Below are 23,512 nucleotides of genomic sequence, written 5' to 3'. Positions count from 1 at the left end.
CTGCAGCGGCGAAGCTGGCAGCCGGGGAGCCAATTAGCGCTCCGCGAGGCAGCGGCTACTTCCTCGTCTGCCCGGCTGCGCGCTCTGGACAGCTCTGTCGGCCGCGGGGCGGGGCGGGGCACTTCGCCGAGCTGCTCTGCCTGCCTCTGCTCGTCCGGCTTCCCAGGGTGGACGCAGGTTCTTGAAGGCGCACCACTGCAAACCAGACATAAAGAAACTCTGAGGCGCCCGGAGTGCCGGCTGGAGGGGCATTCGGTTGGCTTTTCGTGCGTGGTCTTTAGAATCAGCCGCTCCAGGAAGAGAGATGTCGAAGCCGCCACCCAAACCGGTCAAACCAGGTAAGGAAGGTACTCGCTGGGTCCCCTGGCCGCCGCCGTGCCCTGCGCTCCCTCTGCCACTTGGCAGGGCAGATCAGGCACGTACCCGGCCCCGAGCCTCGCTTTCGATGCCACCCACCAGGGTGGGAGTTGTTAGCGTTGCTGTGTTCGCTGCAGGGGACGGATCGTTTTGGATAGCAAGAAGATTTTCGAGGAATTTTTAAAATTTGATTTTTAAAGAGGAGTCACCCTCGGCTTTGCAGCATTGTCATTCGCTGCAACTTTCCAGTCGACGTGATGGCTACGTCCCATTGAGATTTCCTGGAAGACAGGGCCATTGATCTCCCTTAGGAAAAAAAAATTAAATAAATGTCTTGAAATGGTTTTTTAGCCACTTCCTCTTTTTTTTTTTTTTTTTTCAGTGTGTGTCGCTGTCAAGTTTGAGCTCTTGACCGGCCAAAGCGAACGGGAAGTGCGCTGCTGGTAGGGTGGGGTGGGTGAATGAGTGTCCGCAAATTGACCTCGAGATCTTGGGAAAAGCTTTTAGAAAGCTGCACTCGAGCTCCTGACTAGAAGAATCTAGGCTGCGGCAGAGTAATCTCAGCTATTACTATTCGGAAGTGTCACTTTATCATGCAGTACAAGTCGTTTGCCTGCGCTCCCTCAGTGAATTAGGCGAGTTAAACTGGAGAGGGTGAGCTTACTAAGTTCCTCAAGCAGCTTTCTTGGCCGATAGTCCTTGTTCATTTTTTATTCGATCCTTGGAATATTTTCTGGGACATGGAGAAAGGAGAATTTAAAAGCGACTGAGGTATTTCAGTTCAACACTATAATAAACTCTTTCGTGCATTCATTGAGTAGGTAGTTACTGAAAACGTGGGAAATGGAAGAGAAGTGGATCTGAACTTTTTTCTTCCAATCTCATGCAACTTCATTCAGTATAGCACAGGCTGAAATTTATCCATTTACATCAAATTTCGAAGTAACCTTGATTAGGAAGGAATAATTTCAGTGATTAATTTTTTTCTTGATTTTTCTAAACTTTAGTCAAGCACTTCAACTTTCATGGTTATCCAGTTTTCTTCCTTTACCATCATACAGTGGTAGTTTCAAATCATTTTATTTGAAAATTATGTACATACTCACATATATGACATAGTCATTCACTGAGAATTTAAATTTTGCTGGGCTGGGTGTGACTTTGTTGGCACTTTGGCTCCGCTGTGAGCAATGGTGGAGAAAGGCTGGAAGTGGGCTCTATGCTTCTTTAGATATGGAGTCTGATGAGGAATTTGCATTTTAAGTCTGTTTGTAGGATGCAGCAGCCTTCTAAACTCAGGTGTAAATCAGGACCTCAAGTAACCAACAAAGAAGAGTTGTTCTTTGATAGCTAAACAGAATACTTTATTTCAAAGAAGGTCCTGAAAAGCCGTTCATGAGGTTTTTCATCTCTAGACGTTAAGTGATGTCTGTGCTGTAGCAGGAGGGACATCAACGTGATGTGTATGTGTGTGTTTGCCGAGGTGTGGCTTAGGGGTCACACGATCATGGCCGTGAAAGCCCGGAATACTAACCAATAAGGCCACCGAGGAACTCCCTCACAAAGACTTTTTAAAAAGAGACTTTATTCTGAGTCTTGAGGTAAAGATGGGCCAAAAGATGTTGAATGAGATTTGGACTAGAATCCTCTCATTCTAAGCACGTTTGATAACCTTCCTCTGTAGTTGGAAGCCTGATGTCTGACCTTGACCAATTCTTGTAAATGGCTTATTGATTTTGGTGGTGGAAGTAAAGTGACATAAATATTTCGCTTGTCTTGGGAAAATAAATTAGTGGGACTTTGAAGAAGCATATGTCAGTGTTTTGGGTTCTTTCATATTTACAGTAAAAACATCATAAAACTTCAAAGATGTCACACATATGTTGCTTATATAACACCTTTGAGAGGGAAAAGGTTTTCACCTAAAATGATCTGGAGTTTTGTATAATTTTTTCTTCTCTGAATAAATGAATTAGTTAAAGGTGAGATACGGAGTTGGCTCGAGGTGTGCTCATGAATAATTCTCCTTCATAAACTTGATGCTCTGTTAATACTTGATGGCAGAATAAAGTGTGAGAAACATCTTGAAAACTCCAGAATGACGATGGTGATTATAATAGTAATAGTTAACGTTTATTTGGCCCTGAGTGTCAGGCACTGTGCCAAGTACTTTGTATGCTCTGTCTCATTTAATTGTTCTAATTTCCCTGAGGTGGATCCTAATATCCCCATTTTATGGATGAAATAGGACTTAGTGAGGTTAAATAAACTTTGTAAGGTCTCAAAGCTAGGAAGTTGTTGGTTTGGCCTGGGAATGGAACAAAAGCCTTAACTGGAGTCTATGCATTTTGGGCAGAGAAACCTGTGAGGGTTCTATTAGGTTGGACCGGGTTTACTTGGGCAGCCACCTTTATTAACTTATGCAGTTGTATTATTTGCATTTGCTTTGTATAGCTCCCCTCTTTAATTGGATCTGTATTAGACTATTTGACACTTAAAATTGTTTTTTAATTTTATATTGGACCATAGTTGATTAACAATATTTGACACTTTTTGAGAGTAGAATAGTCTCTTGTTTCTTTGTAACTGCACAGCAACTAAACTTTGTATGTGTGGCAGTTACATAAAAAGTCTTGATACATAATAAAGTCTTTGTCTAGAAGAAAGCAGGGGAGACTGTGATTGGGCATATCTTGTAGCTTCACATTAAATAGCAAAGGCTGGAGGCAGTGTCCATCAACACGACTTCTGGAAGTAGTGGGGTCCCCTCCCTCTTGTGTTTTCAGTGTTCCCATGGTTTGACTTCAATGGGACTAAGTGATGAGCTTTTCTGACATGCCTCTGTAAGGGAGAAAAAAACTTTTCCTCTACGCACTTAGGTTTGATATCTAGTTACTGTGAATTAACTGAATTAAAGTAACAAAAAACCAGATTAACAGGAGGAAAAGGCATACAAGTTGAATTGATGTTTTTAATTTTATGTGTATAAGGGCTATACAGAAAAGAAGGGAAAATCCAAAGAAGTGGTTAGACTTGGACATTTATATACCACTTTAACAAAGGGCAACACATTGTAGAGAAGGGACTAAAAGGAAAGAGGCGTTGAACTTCTGGGGGAGTAAATTGTGGGAAGGTAGAGATATGGGGAAACTAATGGAAAATAAGAGTTATTTTAGTAAGGTTTGCTTATGCAGACTCATCTCTGTGCCATCTCTATCCCTGGTGATAAGGGTTCTTCTCCTCTGTCTTTAATGGGGGACCTACAGGAGGAGGATACCTTCATGGGGAATTTATGCCTTGCTTTCAGGCAGATGGGGGAGGGCTCAGAGTCCTTCCTGTGTCTGCCTTTTCTCAATTGCCTTCAACTCAAAATAATCCTTATGCCAAAGTGGCATACTTTGGGTTGACATTTTCTGATCCCCTTCACCTCATACTTCACGTCCAATGAAGACCATCGCCAAATTTGTCCTCGCTTGCTTAATGGCCAGGAGAAGCAAAATACATGGGGGTGAGGAGAGGAAGAGAGAGAGGGGGCAGACACACCCTTTTAGTGGGCTGATGTGAACTATTCAGTCAAAATTCTCTATTGACTTGTCATTCATATTTCAATAAAGCTGGGGAAAAAAGATTCTCTATCAGATAAATTAAGGGACTTTGGGAAAAGAGTTTCAGACACCAGTATGGAAAGAGATTTCTGATTCTTACTGCATGGTACTCTATTGTATTTATTTAACCAGACCCGTATTAAAATGTGCTTCGATTGTTTCCACTCTTTTGTTATAACAAATAGTGTTACAACAACCTTGTTGCTTACCTGTGTGAGTATATCCACAGGACAAAGTCCTGGCAGTGGGATTGTTGTGTCAGAGGGTATGTGCGTTGCCATATTCACAGACATTTCCAAAATGCTCTCCAAAGAGGTTGTACTAATATACTTTCCTACCAAAAATGTGTGAGCACGCCTTACACAGAAAAATTACAACGCATGTGATAGGAGATATTATCAAAGTGTGGTCAGAGGTCTAGGAAGTACAAGGCAAGGAGCTTGAGGAAGCCGAAAAGGTGTCACAGAAGAGGGGAAAATTAAGCAGGGTCTTGAATGCTGAGTAAGAATTTGGTAGGCAGAAAAGAGGGAAAAGTCGTTTGACGTGGACAGAAATGAAATAACTTGGCATGACGTCCTGCCCGCGTTTGATTGACTGCGTAGGAGCTGAGCTTCGCTCACAGAAGCCAGGGGGATTTGGTGTGGAACTGTGAACCAGAGAAATTTGTTCTGAATTAAAGAGAAAGCCGTTTGCCTAGCGTAGCAGGTTGTGGAAAACAGTATCGCTCCACACAGAAAGCAAGCATTTGAACGTCCACATGTGAGCCATCTACTCATGTGCTTATCTGTTTGTTAGAGTGTTAACAAGAGCTGTGGGTGGTAGTTTGCAGAAATGAGTTAAAGAGGGCCACAGCTTCAACTCACTTACACAAGTCACTGGTGGGACTGCTGAGGTCACCTCCTTTTTATTAGTTCTTGCCAGTTGTTTCCCACTCACTGTTTGAGTATCTGTAGAATTTTTAGAAAGTTACAAGGCAAATCCCTCAATTTACTCTCAGGGTAAGAGTTAGGAGAGAGTTTTGTATTTGTGCATTTTGATTAGCATGTTCAACTTGTTAGCATTCCTTAGAATTTGATAAATTACCTTGGTTTTATATTCTTGGAACGAAAGAATGTACTCATTCTTTTCTTTTTTTTGTACCCCCCTGTGGACATGAATTTATTAGAGGAGCCAGGTCAGAGTGGGTACAAGTTACAGGTTGAGAGGAAGGGGCAGGGGGCATGGGCAGCCCTGCCAGCCTGAAGCCAAGAAGACAGGAGGCCGGAGGGGACACAACCAGTAGAGCACTGAGTCAGCAGGCGAGCAGACAGGCTGTTCTTCACCCTCCAAGTGTCAGGGCCGACGGCAGAGCAGCAGCTTCGAGAGGGTGTGGAGAATGTAGGTGCCTGGCTCCAGTTGCGGCTAGGTGGGCAAGACAGTGAGGAAGCCCCCCACCCCAGGGGTCTTCAGCCACTGAGAGACTAGCTTGGGAGGGAGGGCAGTGCCACTCAGGGTTTTGGGAAGGGCACTTGGGTAAGACGGGCAAAAGGTGGAGGTGATGGCTGTAGCAAGAGGGCAAGCCACAGAGGGGACAGTGGGATGGCGAGAGGTCGGGGGTCCCGGGGTTGGGGGGAGGGATCTGAGGGTTCCTTCCCAGTCTGGTGCTCCTGTTTCCCAGGAACCTAAAAGCAATTTAAATTCAAGTTCAGGAAGACCCTAGAGATGGATCTAGGGTCTCTAGACCAAGTTGATTCTCTTGCTGGAGGGTCTGCCTCCAGCCTCTTACAATGATCTGAAAGCAGCCCTAGAGAGTCTTTCTGGCATCCCTTCACTCCAGGGATTTTGGTAGGTTCTGAGAAACTCATGGGTTCTATTTCAGGATTCTCTCATCTGTGAGGAAAGGCTTGATTCAACTCACTTGTATGAGACAAGGAAATTACTTCCACCTGGAGGGTGTTCTGGAGTGGCTGTTATCTTCTTGGAATTTCTTGACCCAATCCATGCTTAGGGGGAGGACCCCTCCAAATTCCAGCTCTCTGAGCATAGATGAGGGCAGCTAGAGGCTGAGAGGAGCTCCTCCAGGCTTTTGGCACAGTTGGCAGGTATCTCAAGACTCCAGATTTGGAAGATTCCAGACTCTCATATTTCCTTTCTCGGAAACCAGACTCTTAGGACTATCTCTAAAATGTTGCCTATCCATGTTTACAGGGTTTGGGGGCTGCTTTTTGGGCCCATTGTTTTGATGAGTCAGTGCAAGTTTCTTGACAGTAGCCCTGGGAGGACCTAAACTGGTTTTTCAGGCAAAGAAACTGGCTGGGAGACATAGCAACAGACACCATTCCCTCCAAAGTTCGTTTCTGAACGGTATACCAAACCGGAGACAGTTTTCAACGTTGTTTTTCTGTTGAGGAGTAAATCATTCTCTGTTATTCGTCTGTACTCAGGTTCTAAATCTAAGACACCCAAGCAGCTGCTAACCACAGCCTGGGCCTACGTTAAGCAGAGCCGTGAAGTGGGAGTCAACTGCTTAGGGTGACTGCCCACTTCCTCTTTCAGGGAGTCTGTCCCATCCATAGGGCTGCTTCTAGTTCTTGCCTAACACCTTGCCACTCTTGAGGGCCAATTCTATACCTAAATATTGGGTCTCTAAATGGTCCCTAGGACTTGACACTGGTTTAGTAGGAGCTCTGTTCTCCATGATGGGTTCCTGCCCATTTCCTGATTCGTGGTTGGTACTGGGTCTCCCTGATGTTTTGACATCTAGCCAGGCACTCTCTTATTAACTGGCCCTGGGATATCTGCTGCCCTGAACCCTTGTCATTAGCTTGCTTGGACACGTGCTCCATGTTGTACGGCCCTTTGGCTAACGCACCCATGCCTTTCCAATATGCTGTGACCTTAAGATTGGCGTCCGTCTGTGTCTGCTCTTAGATGGATTTCCCCTGGGGCACCCATCCTTCAGACCTAACCTTTGGCACACCTGAGTGCCGTAGCCAGTTGTTGTTGGAGCTCTGATTTTGGTACCTCTGGGACCAGGGCCACATGCCCAGAGAGCCTTATAATATCCCGCTCAGGACCATTCTGGTTTTCGTTGCTGACATCACCTGGAACTTGGTTTCCTCTTGTCTTAGTTCCACGGGCCTCTGAGAATAAACTCACTGCTTCACATCTGATGAGTAAATTCACCTGCAGTATTAAACCAATCATTGATTTATCAAAATCCCCTTCCCCAATGTGCTTACCTTAAAAAATAAGCTATAAGTAAGATTCCTGAGACAGAAATTCGCTTTTCAAATGAACTAGTCTTTAGTAATAGGAATTTAAGCATAAAGATGGGCTAATTAGGGCAGATACTCTAGGACCAAGCTGTGATCTGGAGGAGAGGGATGCAGAATATAGTAATGGGAAATGGACATTAGTTTTGGGGTGAAGTTCTGGTCCCAGTTTTTTTTTTTTATTAACTTGCTAGGTCACTTTGTTAAGCAGTCCCTAGACTACTCTGGGCCTCAGTTTTTCGTTTGATTCTAAATCTGATTCTGAATCTTTATTGCCTTAGACTGACTTTTCAGATAATTCCCCAAGTTTCTACATGATTTCATCCTGTGCTTTTTATAGAGGCCCTGGACATTTTCGGTAAGCCCTACCCATCTTCCTGCTACTATCAGTCTTCAGTGCCACGTGAGTGCAAACATGGAGGAATTAAATACTTTTTAAAGGCAGTCCATAAATCCAGATTTCTATGAGAGAGAGAGAAAAGAGAGAGAAGGATGGGAAGTGGGTTAGGGTGGGGACATAATGTATTCTTAATTAGGTCTGATCTGATTTCATTTAGGTCTCTGGCTACACAGGGCAGTGGAGTTTTGGGTTTTTGTTTTTTTTTTTGCAGCTGCCTAGAAGGCAACATTGGGATGGCTCTGCAGAAATGTGTCTGGGGTCTGCATGCGCGGATTCCAGTAAGACCCTCGCAAACTGTAGCCATCATGTGGACGTTTGTGTTTGGAAAATGTATAACATTAATTATAACTCAATAATATCAGCTCCATAGATTTGAGATCTAAGAATATATCTTCGGCTAGTTTTGTTTTTTGCTTTTTTGGGCTGCGTTGGGTCTTCATTGCTGCGCACAGGCTTTGTCTAGTTGTGGTGAGGGGGGCCTACTCTTTGTTGTGGTGCGTGGGCTTCTTGTGGTGGCTTCTCGTTGCAGAGCACAGGCTCTAGGTGCGTGGGCTTCAGTAGTTGTGGCATGCAGGCTCAGTAGTTGTGGCTCACAGGCTCTAGAGGGCAGGCTCAGTAGTTGTGGCACATGGGCTTAGTTGCTCTGCGGCATGTGAGATCTTCCTGGACCAGGGCTTGAACCCATGTCCCCTGCATTGGCAGGCCGATTCTTAACCACTGCGCCACCAGGGAAGCCCTTTGGCTAGTTTTTAGAAATTAATTCTCTGTGTAAAATACTGTTCAGAATCCCCTTTTCTCCTCGTTTTTTTTTTTTCCTGTCTTTATTGGAGGTGATAATTTTAAGCCATGAATTCAAGTTCAGACCTCGCCGTATAGAAATTCTCACATTTCATTCCAGGAAGGAGGGTTTTCAGTGCTTCTCTCTAAAAGAGGATTGACAGTCTTCCTCTAAGAGAGTGGTTCTCAGCCGACCCATCACTCTGTCCGTTCTGTAGATCTGACACAAGAAACCAACTTTTTAAAGAAAAAAACATTTACATGCTTACAGGGCTTCTGATATAATGACAGTGTTAAGAACATAGAATTGTACCGACGGGAATAAGTTTTATTGCTATAACTTTAGAACTCACACACAAAAAATTTGTTTCATAGTTAAAAATTATTATAGTGCTCTTGAGTGTTAATTTTCCACTAAATACCTTTAAGACTGTAGGTAAAGAACTTCAGTTTGTTAGGACAGATGACAAGAGAAGGCGGGGTGCTTCTGCATCTGGACGGTGGGTACTGAAGGAGGGCAAATTCCTAGTAATTATTATGAAAGCCTGCAATTTGGATGACTGTTGCATATTGGTGGAAAGCCATTGCCCTAGAGAGCGTGGAGTTTTCCCTCTTCTGTCCCTGTGGGCAGAGAGGTTACTTGCACTGTCTACCCATCCACATTGTAAACAACAAATAGTTCTGCAAGGTCAAGGGAAAGGACCAGCAGTATTCCTAGAAGTTTAAGAACAAGTTCCAATGTCTCAATACTTTGCCTTCCCCCATGACCCTGTGTTAATAAAAAAGAGAAGTGATCTTCTGGGCATCCATTAATGAAAAAGAGTTAAGAAAAAGTCCAGAGCAATTTGCAGTCTCAGGAGTAGGTGTGAAAGGTGCCTTGGGCCTTCTAGTGGCTGAGGTTAGTCACTGAAAGTAAGTGTAGAACCCTCAGGAATGTTATCACAGCTCCTGCCCAAGGCCTTGAGTAGAAAGGAGATTTTCAGAAGAATGGTCCTGTAATTATTACCCTATGTTAATTATAACCCCAGAAAACTAGACCTTTTTGTTTGTCTCTCTGTAGCCTTGTCCTTCTCTAGGGGAAATCCTAAGGACTCCCTTCTCTCTTCTCTGTTCCTCCTCCCAACAGCTGATCTGGTTTGGGAAAATACCTGAACATTTCTTGGGGTTAAGATTCTCCCCTGACCTTTTCCAGGAGTCACTTGGTCTCTTTGGGTCTTCCCAGACCTTCCAGCTGTAGCCCCTCCTTTCCATAGACAATCTTGACTTTCAGGACCAGGTGAGTTGGGCAGAGGAACTCATCACCTAGGGCATCCCCTTGCCAGGGCTGAGTCTTCAACAATGCCAGGTCTGGCCCTGGAATGGCCGATGGGCGTAGCTTCCACTAGAGGTGTCCTATCCAACGTTTCTGGGGCCACTGGGCAAGGCTCACCACTTTCATGCCAGGAATGTGACCCTTTGGAATACTTCATAAACCTTTTGAAGGAGCACTGTTGTGTGACTTGAGAAAGGATGCAATTAGGGAAACAATTTCCAGTTTAAAAGCTGCTGTCTTAGTGAGTAGATGATCTTAGAAGGAATGAATGTCTTAGACATCTTGTTGGTTTCCTATAGATGGCCTCTCTGAATTCACTTTCCTGGTTTTGGTTCTGTTATAATTTTGGATAGGGACTTTTTTTTTTTTTTAACATCTTTATTGGAGTATAACTGCTTTACAATGGTGTGATAGTTTCTGCTTTAAAACAAAGTGAATCAGCTATACATATACATATATCCTCATATCTCTTCCTTCTTGGGTCTCCCTCCCATCCTTCCTCTCCCACCCCTCTAGGTGGTCACAAAGCACCAAGCTGATCTCCCTGTGCTATGTGGCTGCTTTCCACTAGCAATCTGTTTTACATTTGCTAGTGTATATAAGTCCATGCCACTCTCTCACTTCATCCCAGCTTACCCTTTGCCCTCCCCTTATCCTCAAGTCCATTCTCTACATCTGCGTCTGTCTTTATTCCTGTCCTGCCCCTAGGTTCTTAAGAACCATTTTTTTTTTAGATTCCATATATATGTGTTAACATACGGTATTTGTTTTTCTCTTTCTGACTTACTTCACTCTGTCTGACAGACTCTAGGTAACCATCCACCTCACTGCAAATAACTCAATTTAGTTTATTTTTATGGCTGAGTAATATTCCATTGTATATATGTGTCACATCTTCTTTATCCATTCATCTGTTGATGGACACTTTGGTTGCTTCCACGTCCTGGCTATTATAAATAGTGCTGCAATGAACATTGGGGTCCATGTGTCTTTGGGAATTATGGTTTTCTCTGGGTATATGCCCAGTAGTGGGATTGCTGGATCATATGGTAATTCTATTTTTAGTTTTTTAAGGAACCTCCATACTGTTCTCCATAGTGGCTGTATCAATTTACATTCCCACCAACAGTGCAAGACGGTTCCCTTCTCTCCACACCCACTCCAGCATTTATTGTTTGTGGTGGATAGGGACTTTTTCAGAGTCTCTCATATGTGCTGCAGAAGAAAATTTTAATTCTTTTTCTGAACTGAGAGGGGCTCAGTTTCAAGGTTATTGCTTATTCTTTGCCATCTAATTACTTTTTCTTGTTGTGTTTGATAATATTTTTCACACATCCAGAGTTTGTATTATTATACAAGAGTTCTAGGATTAACTAGAAATAGTAAAATGCTCTCGCTACAGATTTGACCCCTGTGTGTCCATCCGGTAAGCATGAAGTGAGTACTTTACTTAAGCTCTGTTCTATATCTCTAGAGATTCTCTTATTCTTCCTTTAGATACAGTGTATATCTTTGTCCCTATATCAGGTTTTAAAGGGGTTCTGCTTTAAATAAAGGAAACATTTTTTTCATCATGTTATCTTGCTAGTGTGTGTCTTTATAGAGGGCTAAAACCATTTTTGTTGCTGTTTTTGCAAATTTTTATTTCCCATGTACTAATTCCCAAGGAATTAATCATTCATGAAGTTTGAAGTTTAAGCTTGTGCATTTATTATTTGCTCAAATTAAAAAAAAATCTCTTGAAATAAAATAATTTCCAAGGCCATTTTTTAATATATTCTGAGAATATTTTATTATTGCAAGGAATACCAGATATCTAAATCTGAAAAATTTCCATTTGGTCTCTAAACACTGGTTACACACATTCATACCGTAAATGTAAGGATAAGTATTTTTGGTGAAAAATTTTTCGTTTTGTGTGTGTGTGTGTGTGTGTGTGTGTTTCCTTGGGCCTGATGTGCAAAATATTTCTTAATGTGGGTATCAGAAAAATTTGAGAAATCTCTAGCCCATCTGTGCTCTGGTCCCCAGCCTAATCTCTCACCATTTCTCCTGCCAGGCTTCAGGCACATTGATCTACGTGACATTCCTAGGCCACCCTTTCTGGCCTCCAGCCCCTCTGTCTGTATACTGCTGTTTTCCAGGTCTGCCCTACCCTGTCGCCTGCCTCTCTTTGCCACTCCTGACATTTTTCCAAAAACAAAGTGTGTGCCCTCTCCCATACAGCCAGCACTGACCTAAGAGTTTACCCACTGTCTGTGTTGCTTACATGATCCCTGTATTCTCATTTTTGTGAGCATACTTGGCATTACAATTGCTTGTCTTTCCATCAATTCTTTTTTTTAGTAGTGAGATCAGAGAGTCAAAGAGGACAAAGGAGGGGAATTCCCTGGTGGTCCAGTGGTTAGGACTCCATGCTCTGCTTGCTGAGGGCCCAGGTTCGATCCCTGGTTGGGGAACTAAAATCCCACAAGCCGTGCGGTATGGCCAAAAAAAAAGAAAAGGACTCATGTTAATAAATACTCTGCCGATAAATAAAGTACACATAATTTTTAGGTTGTCCTTCAATAGGGCATTAAAAGAGACCATGTTTTCCTGGTTATGTATGGGATTTGTATTCTTTGTAGACAATTAAGAAAATAGAGAAGAAAATAAACATGACTCATAGTTCTACCACCCAGAGATTACATTGTGTTGTTTCCTCCCGGTTTTTCTTCTGTGAATACCTTTATATTACATAGCTGATTGTATGTATAAATTACCACCAGTGATATTATATTTACATAACATAAGCATATCCCCCCAAAGCTAATTTTTTTAAAGATCATGATAAATCCTTTTTTTTTTTTTTGCGGTATATGGGCCTCTCACTGCTGCGGCCACTCCCGTTGCGGAGCACAGGCTCCAGACGCACAGGCTCAGCGGCCATGGCTCAGGGGCCCAGCTGCTCCGCGGCATGTGGGATCTTCCCGGACCGGGGCACGAACCCGCATCCCTTGCATCGGCAGGCGGACTCTCAATCAATGCGCCACCAGGGAAGCCCCCATAAATCCTTTTATTATTATTATTGTGGTAACCTGTATAACAACATATGTATACATTTAACATGTTCATGCATTTCTGTAATTCTGTATTCATTGCTGTTATGGACTGAATGTTTATGTTCCCCCAAAATTCATGTATTGAAGTCCTAACCCCCAGTGTGATGGGGATGGGGCCTTGGGGAAGTAATTAAGGTTAGATTGGGTCATGAGGGTGGGGCCCACATTATGGGATTAGTGTTTTTGTAAGATGAGGAAGAAAGATCTCTTTATCTGTGCCTGTACAGAGGAAAGGCCATGTGAGCACACAGTGAGAAGGCAGCCATCTGCCAGCCAGGAAGAGTGCTCTCACCAGTACCCAAATTGACCAGCACCTTGATCCTGGACTTCCTAGCCTCTAGAACTGTGAGAAGTAAATGTTTGCTGCGTAAGCACCCAGTCTATAGTATTTTGTTGAGGAAGCCTGAGCTGACTGAGGACAATGACTATAGGTTTCAAAAATGACAACTTATCGGACACGCAGGCTCAGCAGCCATGGCTCACGGGCCCAGCCGCTCCGTGGCATGTGGTATCCTCCCGGACTCGGGCATGAACCTGTGTGCCCTGCATCGGCAGGCAGACTCTCAACCACTGCGCCACCAGGGAAGCCCCCCATTGAATTTTTTAATAGCCACTAAGGGATATAATATTGGATGTTATGCTTTGTTTGCTTAACAAAAGCATTTCAGTTTCTCTGTGGGGGTCTTGTGAATGATAAATTATCTAATATACAGGATACATAGGCTATATATATAATATAGGATATATATATCTAATATATAGGATATATGTAATATATAGGGTTTTGATAAGGCCATCTTGCCAGTGAAGATAAAAACTCAAGGAATAAGGAATAAGGTAAAAACTTATAGTAATTAATAAAAGCTAACACTTATGGGCACATACAATACCTGAGGAACTGCACTCAGTACTTTACATATATAAATTTGTTTAAACCCATTTAATCCCAGTGTGCCAGCATTAAAAGCTCAGATCTTTTGGAGCCACATCCAGAGTGTTTAGAGCATGAGCCCTGGAGCCAGACAGCATGGGTTTAAACCTCACCTCTGCCACTTCCTAGCTGTGTAGACCTGGACTAGTTACCCCTTCTAACCTCAGTTTCCTCAGCTGTAACGTAGTCTTAATAAAGTATTTATGTCCCAGGATTGTTTTGAGGATTAAAAGAGTTGCTGCAAGTCAGCACTTTGCATGGTGTCTGGTCCGTGGTAAGTGTCCCATAAATGTGAGCTTAAATGGGTCATTCCCTTTTAGATTAGAGGTTCTGGTGTTAGGGAATTTTCTATTTCAATCTTGGATGTATGCACTCATTTCCCATAGGACAAGGCCGAGCCCCAGACTGCTTGCGGGGCCAGTGAGAGGCAGGCCCAAAAGCTCCTCAGCCTGTGACATATGCTTCTTTGGTCTGACTTGTCCTTCACAGGAAAAGGGGGACCATGGGATAGAGGGCAGCAGACTTTTTCTGTAAAGGTACAGATAGTAAATATTTTAGGCTTTGTGGGCCACAGATGGTCTCTGTTATAACCACTCAACCCTGCCATTGGAATGGGGAAGCAGCCGTAGAGGATACACAAATATTGGCTCCATTCCAGAAAACCTTTATGGACACAGCAGTTTGAATTTCAGATAACTTTCATATGTCATGAAATATTTTTTCGATCCTCCCTCCCCCGCTCCCTCCCAACCATTTAAAAATGTAAAGCCATTCTTTTTTTTTTTAATCTTTATTGGAGTATAATTGCTTCAAAATACTGTGTTAGTTTCTGTTGTACAACAAAGTGAATCAGCCACATGCATACACATGTCCCCATTCTTAATTCTTAGCTCACAGGTTGTACAGAAACAGGCGTTGCTGTCATGAGTCAGCCCTCAGACTCATCTTGCCCTTTTGCAGAAGGTGCTGTGGCCTTTTTTCTTTAAATTCCAAGGACTGAAATAAATAGTTTTCTTCCATTCTTCCCCCTGGTCTCCTTGTCAAACTGACTCTGGAAGCACGGTGTCTAGAGATGAAGGGTTTTACAGGCCATTGCTCTTTTGTCTAATTTTTAACCAGTCAAGACATGGTTGGCCGTGAGCTTGTCTTTTGAACCCTGCTCTTACGGACTTCTGTGTTATACCGCAGAGAAGAAATAAAAATAACCAGCAGATATGGCCCCTCAAGATGTGAAAGTAACCAGCTTTGCCGAAAGGCACTGCAAAGTATAAAGCAAAGGAAAAAATGGATAAGAAAGGCACACTGTTAATAAACAGAACCCTCTTGTCAGAAAACACACTGCCTACTGTTTTTAATAAGTCTGTCATTCCTGCAGCTGCAATCAAGACACGTTTCAAATTCTTTAGTGTTTTTTTTTTCCCCCTTCGGATTGCATAGGGTGGAAGCAGGGAAGAGGTGGTAGTGGAGTAAGGAGAGATGAAAACATTACGTTCATAGTCTTTTTTGTTAGTTATAGCCTTTAAAGGTATATGCAAATAGAGTTCGTTGGATTTGATTTAATTCATCCAAGAATATAAGTATGAGGGAAGAAACTTATTCTTTACATTGGAAACTCTTGGACATTGCTCTACTCACATGATGATTTTCTTTGCAAGAAAAAACATTTATTTTTCAAGAGCACTGGGCTTTTGTGGACTGACAAATAGAGATCGTCACCCTGAAGTCTGTTCTGAACTGACCACCTCATTTATGGGCGTTGGAATCCACAAAGCCCAGGGGAGCCCCGTGTTGGCCTAAGAGCACAGCTGTTTCCTTTCACCCCAGCAATAGAAATGATGACCTTGACTCTTGGATACTATCACATAGACTCCTTCTTTTTTGTTTTTGAGCAGAAAACATCCTGTTTCATCATGCTTGTTTAATAGAATAATTTAAATATGCCTCGTAGAAATAACATTAATACTTATACTTACCCTGAGACACATTTTTTTTATACCCACAGGATATAAATTAAGATTAATACTCCCTGCATTTGCTTAGATAAATGTGAGAAATATATGTACATAGTACATTCTTATTTTTCTATAATTTTTCCTTGTTCAAATAATTCTCTTCCTCATCTTTCTTTTTGATTGGTTATAATTATCTAAAATTCATTATAATATCCTCTTTTGGGGGTGATGGGAGAATATTATATTTTATATGCTAGCTGAATTTTGAGATTCATAAAGTAGAAGAATATTACCCATTCTTTAGAGTCCTGTAGCAAATTTCTAACTTGATCAGATAGTCTAGAGCAGTGGCTTTCAAACTTTTTTTGACCTTGACCTCCAATAAGAAATATATATGTTTTACTTCATGACCTGGTACATTCAAAAATACACACACACACACACACACACACATACACACACACACACACACGAGCATAGGGGTACACAGAAGTTTACCTTCCCCTCATACTTCTTCCAAAGTCTGCCATTCAGCTTTGGATGACTGACCAAATGATGGAATGCCTACTTCAGTGTCAGTTTTGGCACACCAAGACTTGTACTTGATGAAGGATTGTAGATTGCATAGGTATCCCTTATGCCATGCCAGTGATGCAAACAAGGCATGCCATTTGGATTTACTGTTCTCTTAATATTCACTTTGAAAGATAGGTACATACTCTAAATGTAACTTAATTCAAATGGCCTCTTTGTACTTTATATATGAAAATTCTCTCAGTCAACTGAAAGTATAAATGTACATTTTTTATTGGAGAATAAAATATTGTGATAATTAATGATCGTGAGGCTATGAATTTTATATGTCCAAATGTTATTATATAAATAGTAAAAATCATAGGTGTGGATTGACAGTGTTGAGAGAATACAGTCCCTAATAATTTGGGGGAAACAATTGTCTCCTTTGTGGGATTGCCTTCAATGAAATTGCATCACCAGCATTGAGCAAATCTTCAAGCGCAGGAGATGAAGAGGAGGTAAGTCTTGACTTCAGTCAGTTTCTATTAGGGAGGAAGGACAGCTTACTAACTTGGTGGCAAAATCATCATCAGAAACAGCTACACCGGCAGAAGTAGCACCATAATATCTTGCTTTTACACAGACCTCATTTTAGAGAGAACATTTATTTAGTTTTGCAGAAGTTTTATCAGGGTGCAGTTGACAGTGCTGAGGAATTATGGTTCCTGCCCTTTTATATCAAACTTTAAATATGGGTCTACCAGGATTTTTAATAATAAAATTGTAATCATAATTAATTTTTGAATAAAATTTCAGATTTATTCTTCTTTCCCGGTAGTTCATTCTGTAAAGGCAACATTTAGCTTTGGCAAATGTTGATTTTAATATTTGGCCATTTGGCATTATGCCAAAGTGTGTATTTGGTAAATTTCTAAAATAAACATTCATTTCTGCATCCATCTGTCCAGTCCTCCTAGTGAAACAAAAGTTTCACAAAGCCATAATTATTTCTATTATTTACAGTGTACTCTGGTCTTTTCTGTTTTATTTAATATTTTTTAAAGCCACTAAATTAGTTTTACCATCTACTAATATGTCATGATCTAGAGTTTAAAAATGTTGAGCCTCACTGTACTCTGGGGATAGTGACATGGTCTGGGAGGGGTCATTTTTGTATGCAAAATAAGGATGGTTTTCTTCCTCAGAAATGCATTTAAGATCTCAAAGACATGTTAAGACATAAAAAATGAATTAATGCTACTGCCAAGTAATTTTCTATAGCGGTTGTACCAGTTTACACACCTACTGGCAATGTCTGAGAATTCCAGTTGTTCCATATCCTTCTTAACACTTAGCGTTGTCAGTGTTTTGGGGTTTAACTATCATAGTGGGTGTGTAGTAGTTATCACAGCCATTTTAAATGAAGTCCATCTAAACTGTCTCATGCCTCCCAACATTTTTCAGCGAATGTAAATGAAATAGTCGATCTGTTACAGATGACTAAGTTCTGATGTTTTGAATAGTCATTCTTCTTGCCATTTATGGTATGTCTGTCCATTGTGGTGAGCAGTCTGCTTTTAATGCTGTCCTAGTGGCTCACTCTAGAAGCTTTTCCTCCACTCTTCCACCAACAGAAAATAAAGTAGATCAGAAATTGTATGTTTGAGTTTGTAAGCCCCAAGTCCTTCTATGTGCTGCTTCAGGGCCTTAGTGCTGCAACAATACATATTCTTTTTGCAGACCTCAGAAACAGCAAATTCTCTTACTCGTTGCCTGTTCGAGACCCCATCCCAGATCCCCTTCCCTCTATCAGCCTCAACTGCTATGGACAAGGATTAGTTTATTGAAGTCGGGGGTGAGGGGAGGTTGGGAGGTGGTAGTAGGGGAAGCGGTCAGCCTGACTCCAGAGGAAAATAGTGTTTGGCTGATGACTAGTGGACTCAGCCTTTCACTACAGGGTCTAGGTGGGGTTGCAAACAAAAGAGAAGGGTGTGCCTGGCAAGGTGGGGAGCCAGCTGCTGTTGGTGTCATAGGAATTTGCTTATCTTGCTTATGTTAGGAGGCCAGCCCTGCTGAAATCCTTCACACCATTCACATGCTAGTTCATGTTTATGAGAGTCACGTAAAGCATCAGGCAAAAGATTGGGCCTGTTTCCAGTCTTAATTCAGGGTGAATTCCAGGGTGACTTCAGGTAATTCATGCCATCTTCTCAGTTCCACTTTCTCCCTTCGTTGTATGTAAACAGACTTCTGCGAGAAAATGGTCAAGATGAAGGGTATCTGGAGAAGGCATCTAATTTAGCCTCTCTGCGCATACAAGAACACAACTATTTTACGTTGTGAATCTGCCTTCATTAAATATGTTTGGAATTGATCAGCGCCTGCTCTTGATGACTTATTAAGATTGTTTTTTTGTTTGTTTGTGTTTTGGATGTCTGCAAGGACAATACTATAGAAACACAGAGTACCCTGATTTTTTTCCCTTTAGTACTCTGTGTAAACCTGTGCTATAGAATCTTGCACACAGTTGAATTAAATATGATGTAAAAATGATCAGTGAATTAAGTATTATTAATTGCTATTCTCTTGAGAGGCTATATCCAGGGTTGAAAGTCATCTGTTTTGCTTCTTTATGCTATTCTTTCATAACCTCTGCCTGCTTCTTTGTATTCTTTCATTTCTACTTGACTCAGCTTTGAGAATGGAATAAATTAAGGCCTAGAACTTTTATAATATATGAGTTAAAAGGGACCCACAAGGGGCTAATGTCTCAACATTAATTGAGAAAAAGAATCGTGTATGTGAAAGTGTTTTCTACAGCATTACATAGAGAGAGCGTTCCCGCGTATAATGGCCTAGAGGGTTGCCTGTTGTCCTCTGTTTAGTATAAATCAAGATGCAAATAAATCTCCAACTTCCTCTTAAGTTGTGAACATTTTAAGTAAGACAATCGCAAAAGATACAGTTACAAAAATCAGCGGCTTAGTCACACTCCAAGTTTTCTTTTTCCAGGTTTTAAAATTTATACTGAATTTTCTCTAAGCTCGTTAAGTTGACATTGGATCTTGTTTCCAAAATCATACATAACCTGTCTCATCCCTGCCCTTCCCTCAAAGGAGCAAGAAAATTCTGTCATTATTGAGTTTGGTCACGAGTGGATGCTTCCTTGTGTAACTTCTCTTTGGAAAGTTTGAAGTCATCAAGATAGTTAATCTCTCCTCTCAGAGAGACAGGTCAGCAGAAAATATTTCTCCTGGCAGCTCCTCCTTCCATTTAATGTTTCCTTTCTTAGGCCTAAGGGTGTGGGGTAAAAAACAAACTCCAAACAAAAAAGAGTTTTCACTTTTGCTTCTAGAAGTGGCACTAGAATTCAGATCGCAAAAATAATGTTTTCTTGCAGCCACACTAAGTAACGGGATTTGAACGGCTCTTCTATATTAGGGCATTTAGAAGAAAGAATGATTCCCACCCCGCTATACCCGCAGTGAAAGTATCTTTATTGTTTTCATTGATAATAAAAGTTATACACGCTCAGTGTAATAAATTTAAACAATGCATGTAGAGTAGAATGTGAAGATTCCCATAATTGGTGTTTTCACTCAAGATGTTTGTGTGCTGTCAACATAAATAGATGGTACTTGGCATACTGTTCTATAACGTGTTTTTTTTTTTTCCACTGAATATTTTGCAGGCTTTTTGCTACATCAGTGTCTGTGGGTCTGTCTGCAGCATTCTTTTTAAATGACTTTATCATAAGGTTGAATCAGAGTTGATTTACATAGTCCCTTCTTAATGGACATCACGTCATCTCTCATTTTCTGATGTTCTAAATTTGTGTCATTCAGTATGCTAGCCACCAGCCACTTGTGGCAATTTAGCCTTGTTCAAATTAAATAATGTGTAAAAATCAGTTCCTCAGTAGCCATATTTCAAGTGCTCAGTAGCTATATGTGAGTAGCACAGATGTAGAGCTTTTCCATCATTGCATAAAGTTGTATTGGACAGTGCTGTTCTAAACTACTGGTTTTCAGACTTTTTTTTGAGTACATATTTCCGTTCCTTAATTCATCCATTCTTCATTCATTCAATAAATAATTATTAAGTGCTTCCTATGTGTCAGGCACTGTGCTAGGTACTTGGATATATCATTCATAAAACAAAACACCTACCCTCATAATGCTTAACATTCTATCAGCAAAAGGTTTTGACTACTCCCAGTAAATGTATTTATAAGTTGTATATGTATTCTATCATGCTATTATATTTTATTTACTTATTTATTAAATATTTATTTATTTATGGTCGCATCAGGTCTTAGTTGCGGCACGCAACTAAGATTTTTTTCATTGCAGCACTCAGGCTCTTCGTTGCGGTGTGTGGGCTTCTCTCTAGTTGTGGCGCACGGGCCCCAGAGCGCATGGGCTCAGTAGTTGTGGCATGCGGGCATGGTGGCCCCGCGATATGTGGGATCTTAGTTCCCCAACCAGAGGTAGAACCTGCATCCCCTGAATTAGAAGGTGGATTCTTAACCACTGGACAACCAGGGAAGTCCCAATCATGCTGTTATATTTTAAAACATGTTAAAATAGGAATGAAAATGAATAAGATAAAAATGTACATAATTTCTGAAGTAGTCTTCCTGTGTCCCACCTTGGGGACCACTGTTCTGAATAATGCCCTTGGACTAGGTGGTCATCTCTAAAGTTTCTTCCAGTACTGAAACTGAACTGTTATCACATTTTAAGTAGGTAGTTCTTCTATTTTGATATGTGTAGGCTTTTTCCGACACTGTTTGAATTTGTTCTTATACTTATATATTTATTTAGCAAGCATTTATTAAGTTCGTACTATATGTCAGGTAGATGCCAGGAGATTGAACAAGTCAGGGTTCCTGCCCTCAAATGAGACAGGCCAGCAAATCAGTTATTCTGATACCAGGTGTTATGGAAATGCAGCAAAGGGACATAGAAAGAGAGAGATGGTTTGGCAGAATGGACAGCTCTCATGAACATGACTCATTTTTGGATAGTTATTGAACTCTGTTGTGGGACTTAATGGAATCACAGATTTCTCCAACAGGTACAATTTTTCTCCCTGATATTTTCTTTTCTCTTGGAAAATATAAAATCCTAAGCCGTTAATTTAAGAATATTCAACTACTGTTGATTGTCCCATTAAGTATCTCTTTATGTTAAACTCTCACCTTTCTGTTTTTAAACTTAGATCTTAGGGTTGGAGAGGTTCTACATAGGACAGAAGCTAAGTACAAATAATTAGGTAGCTCCTGTTGTTTGAGAGGGGGAAGGTATGTGTTTATTCATACTTTCATTTAACAAATATTTTAAAAATACCTCCTATGCAGAAAAAACACTTAATTCCAAAATAAATTTCTCATAGGGGCTTTTAGTTAAGGAATTCTGAAGAATATAAAGGAAAATACTGTTTACAGCAAATTTAGAAATGAAAGAATTGATCATGTGTTTTTTCTTTCCTTTCTTTCAGGGCAAGTTAAAGTGTTCAGAGCTCTTTATACGTTTGAACCCAGAACTGTAAGTATGCAGTTTTTCACTTTCAAATTGACATAAAAACCCAAAGTGATTTCATTTAGATACTTCCTCTGTCCTAAATGGTCATCAGCTGCTTCAACCCTTCATTTGACTAAGGACAGAGTCCTCTGTGGTCCAGCCCCCTTTCTAGTCCTGCCATCCTCCACTCCTTCCCCTTCATGGACCATTCCAGTCTGGATTTGGTGCACAGTACAGCTCATCTCTGAACTCTTTGTAGACTCATGGTTCTGCACCCCTCTAAGCTTTGATCACACACTTCCTCTTCCATAAAGACTTTCTGATCACCCCATGGAGGAGTGGGATGTCTCTCCCGCCTCTGAGTTTCTGCACTTGGCATTGCAGTCTTGCTCACCAGCACAGTGTCTAGGGTGCAGAACACAGGGGTTTAGAACTTACGGTAGCTTTTAGGACCCGCTCTGCCTCTTTTAGCAGCTGTGTGACCTGGTAAATTCAGAAATTACCTAACCTCTGGGCCTCAGTGTACTCATCTGTAAAGTGAAAATAATAATAATCTCATAGGGTTTTAGTGAGAATTAAGTGAGATTGTGTAAAGCTGCTGTTACTGTTAAGGAGTCATTGTTACTATTAGAAGGAGTACTGGTTGCTGTATTCATAGACTCTTAGCACATACTTTTGACTGGTTGATGTATTGATTACTTTAATTCACCTCCAGTTCTTTTCCAGGATGGAGTCTCTCTACTGTTATTTATTTATTTTTGGCTGCATCAGGTCTTCGTTGCTGCGTGAGGGCTTTCTCTAATTGCGGCGAGCAGGGGCTACTCTTCGTTGCGGTGCGCGGGCTTTTCATCACGATGGCTTCTCTTGTTTGGGAGCACGGGCTCTAGGCACGCAGGCTTCAGTAGTTGTGGCACATGGGCTCAGTAGTTGTGGCTCGTGGGCTCTAGAGCACAGGCCCAGTAGTTGTGGCACATGGGCTTAGTTGCTCCGTGGCATGTGGAATCTTCCTGGACCAGGGATCAAACCCATGTCCCCTGCATTGGCAGGCAGATTCTTAACCACTGCACCACCAGGGAGGTCCCTCTACAGCTTTTTAAAAGTCTTGGTTATTATTGAATGCACAGGAGAAAATAGACATTTAATTCACTAGGTTTTTTGAATATTCCATATTTAAAATGCTATTTTTAATATCCATGGTCCCAAGGATCCTAGGCTGTAGAGCAGTGCCGCTAATTCATCCTGTGTGTGCTGGATGGTCAGTAATGGCTACCTCATGCCCTGCTGCTCCCACACTCTGCTCCTCTCCATCTTCCCTCAATACAGATGTTGAAGGGCAGGTGTCTGGCTGATCAGGTCCCAGGGGTCTTCCTGACTGCTTAAGTGCCCATGCTGTACCAGTTGTTCAGTATTTTGAATGTCATCCTAGAACTAGGTTCATCTTAACATTCTTTTCTGAATGAGAATTTCTTTTGGACAAGCTCGGTTTGGTCTTTCTCCCCTGGGCCCAGTGGCTATCTTCTCTAGTGGGATGGGTGTACCCCAGTATATCCTAAACTCGCCTAAAAGTCATTGAGACAAAGAAGTTGGAAGGGCTGAGCTGGACTCTGTGAGACCATCGCTGACATGTACAGCACCTCAGAAATACCTGGGTCCAGTTTTTAGCTACTGTACTACTCTCAGGAGATAGGGACAGCAATACCCAACTCATCTCTGTGATCCACTGGGAAGCTTGTCACTCTTGGTTCTTCCTGTCAATGCATTTCTCTCCTCTGTCGTGCATGA

The 23,512-nt window shown here is 41.6% G+C and overlaps 1 protein-coding gene across 1 annotated transcript in view; it reads left to right on the top strand.

Moving 5' to 3' along the window:
* Window positions 1-6: 6 nt before the first annotated feature.
* The window catches only part of OSTF1 (osteoclast stimulating factor 1), a 49,012-nt gene continuing 25,506 nt past the window's right edge, over window positions 7-23,512 (top strand). The window contains exons 1-2 of the mRNA XM_024738942.1: window positions 7-338; window positions 21,708-21,754. Of these exons, the coding sequence (XP_024594710.1) occupies window positions 305-338; window positions 21,708-21,754 (81 nt within the window). The 5' untranslated portion in view covers window positions 7-304. The remainder of the gene's footprint in view (window positions 339-21,707; window positions 21,755-23,512) is intronic.

The sequence above is a fragment of the Neophocaena asiaeorientalis genome, unplaced genomic scaffold, assembly GCF_003031525.2.
Source record: "Neophocaena asiaeorientalis asiaeorientalis breed wild unplaced genomic scaffold, Neophocaena_asiaeorientalis_V1.1 scaffold249, whole genome shotgun sequence".
Lineage (NCBI taxonomy): Eukaryota > Metazoa > Chordata > Mammalia > Artiodactyla > Phocoenidae > Neophocaena > Neophocaena asiaeorientalis.
This window is presented reverse-complemented; position numbering and strand designations above follow the sequence as displayed.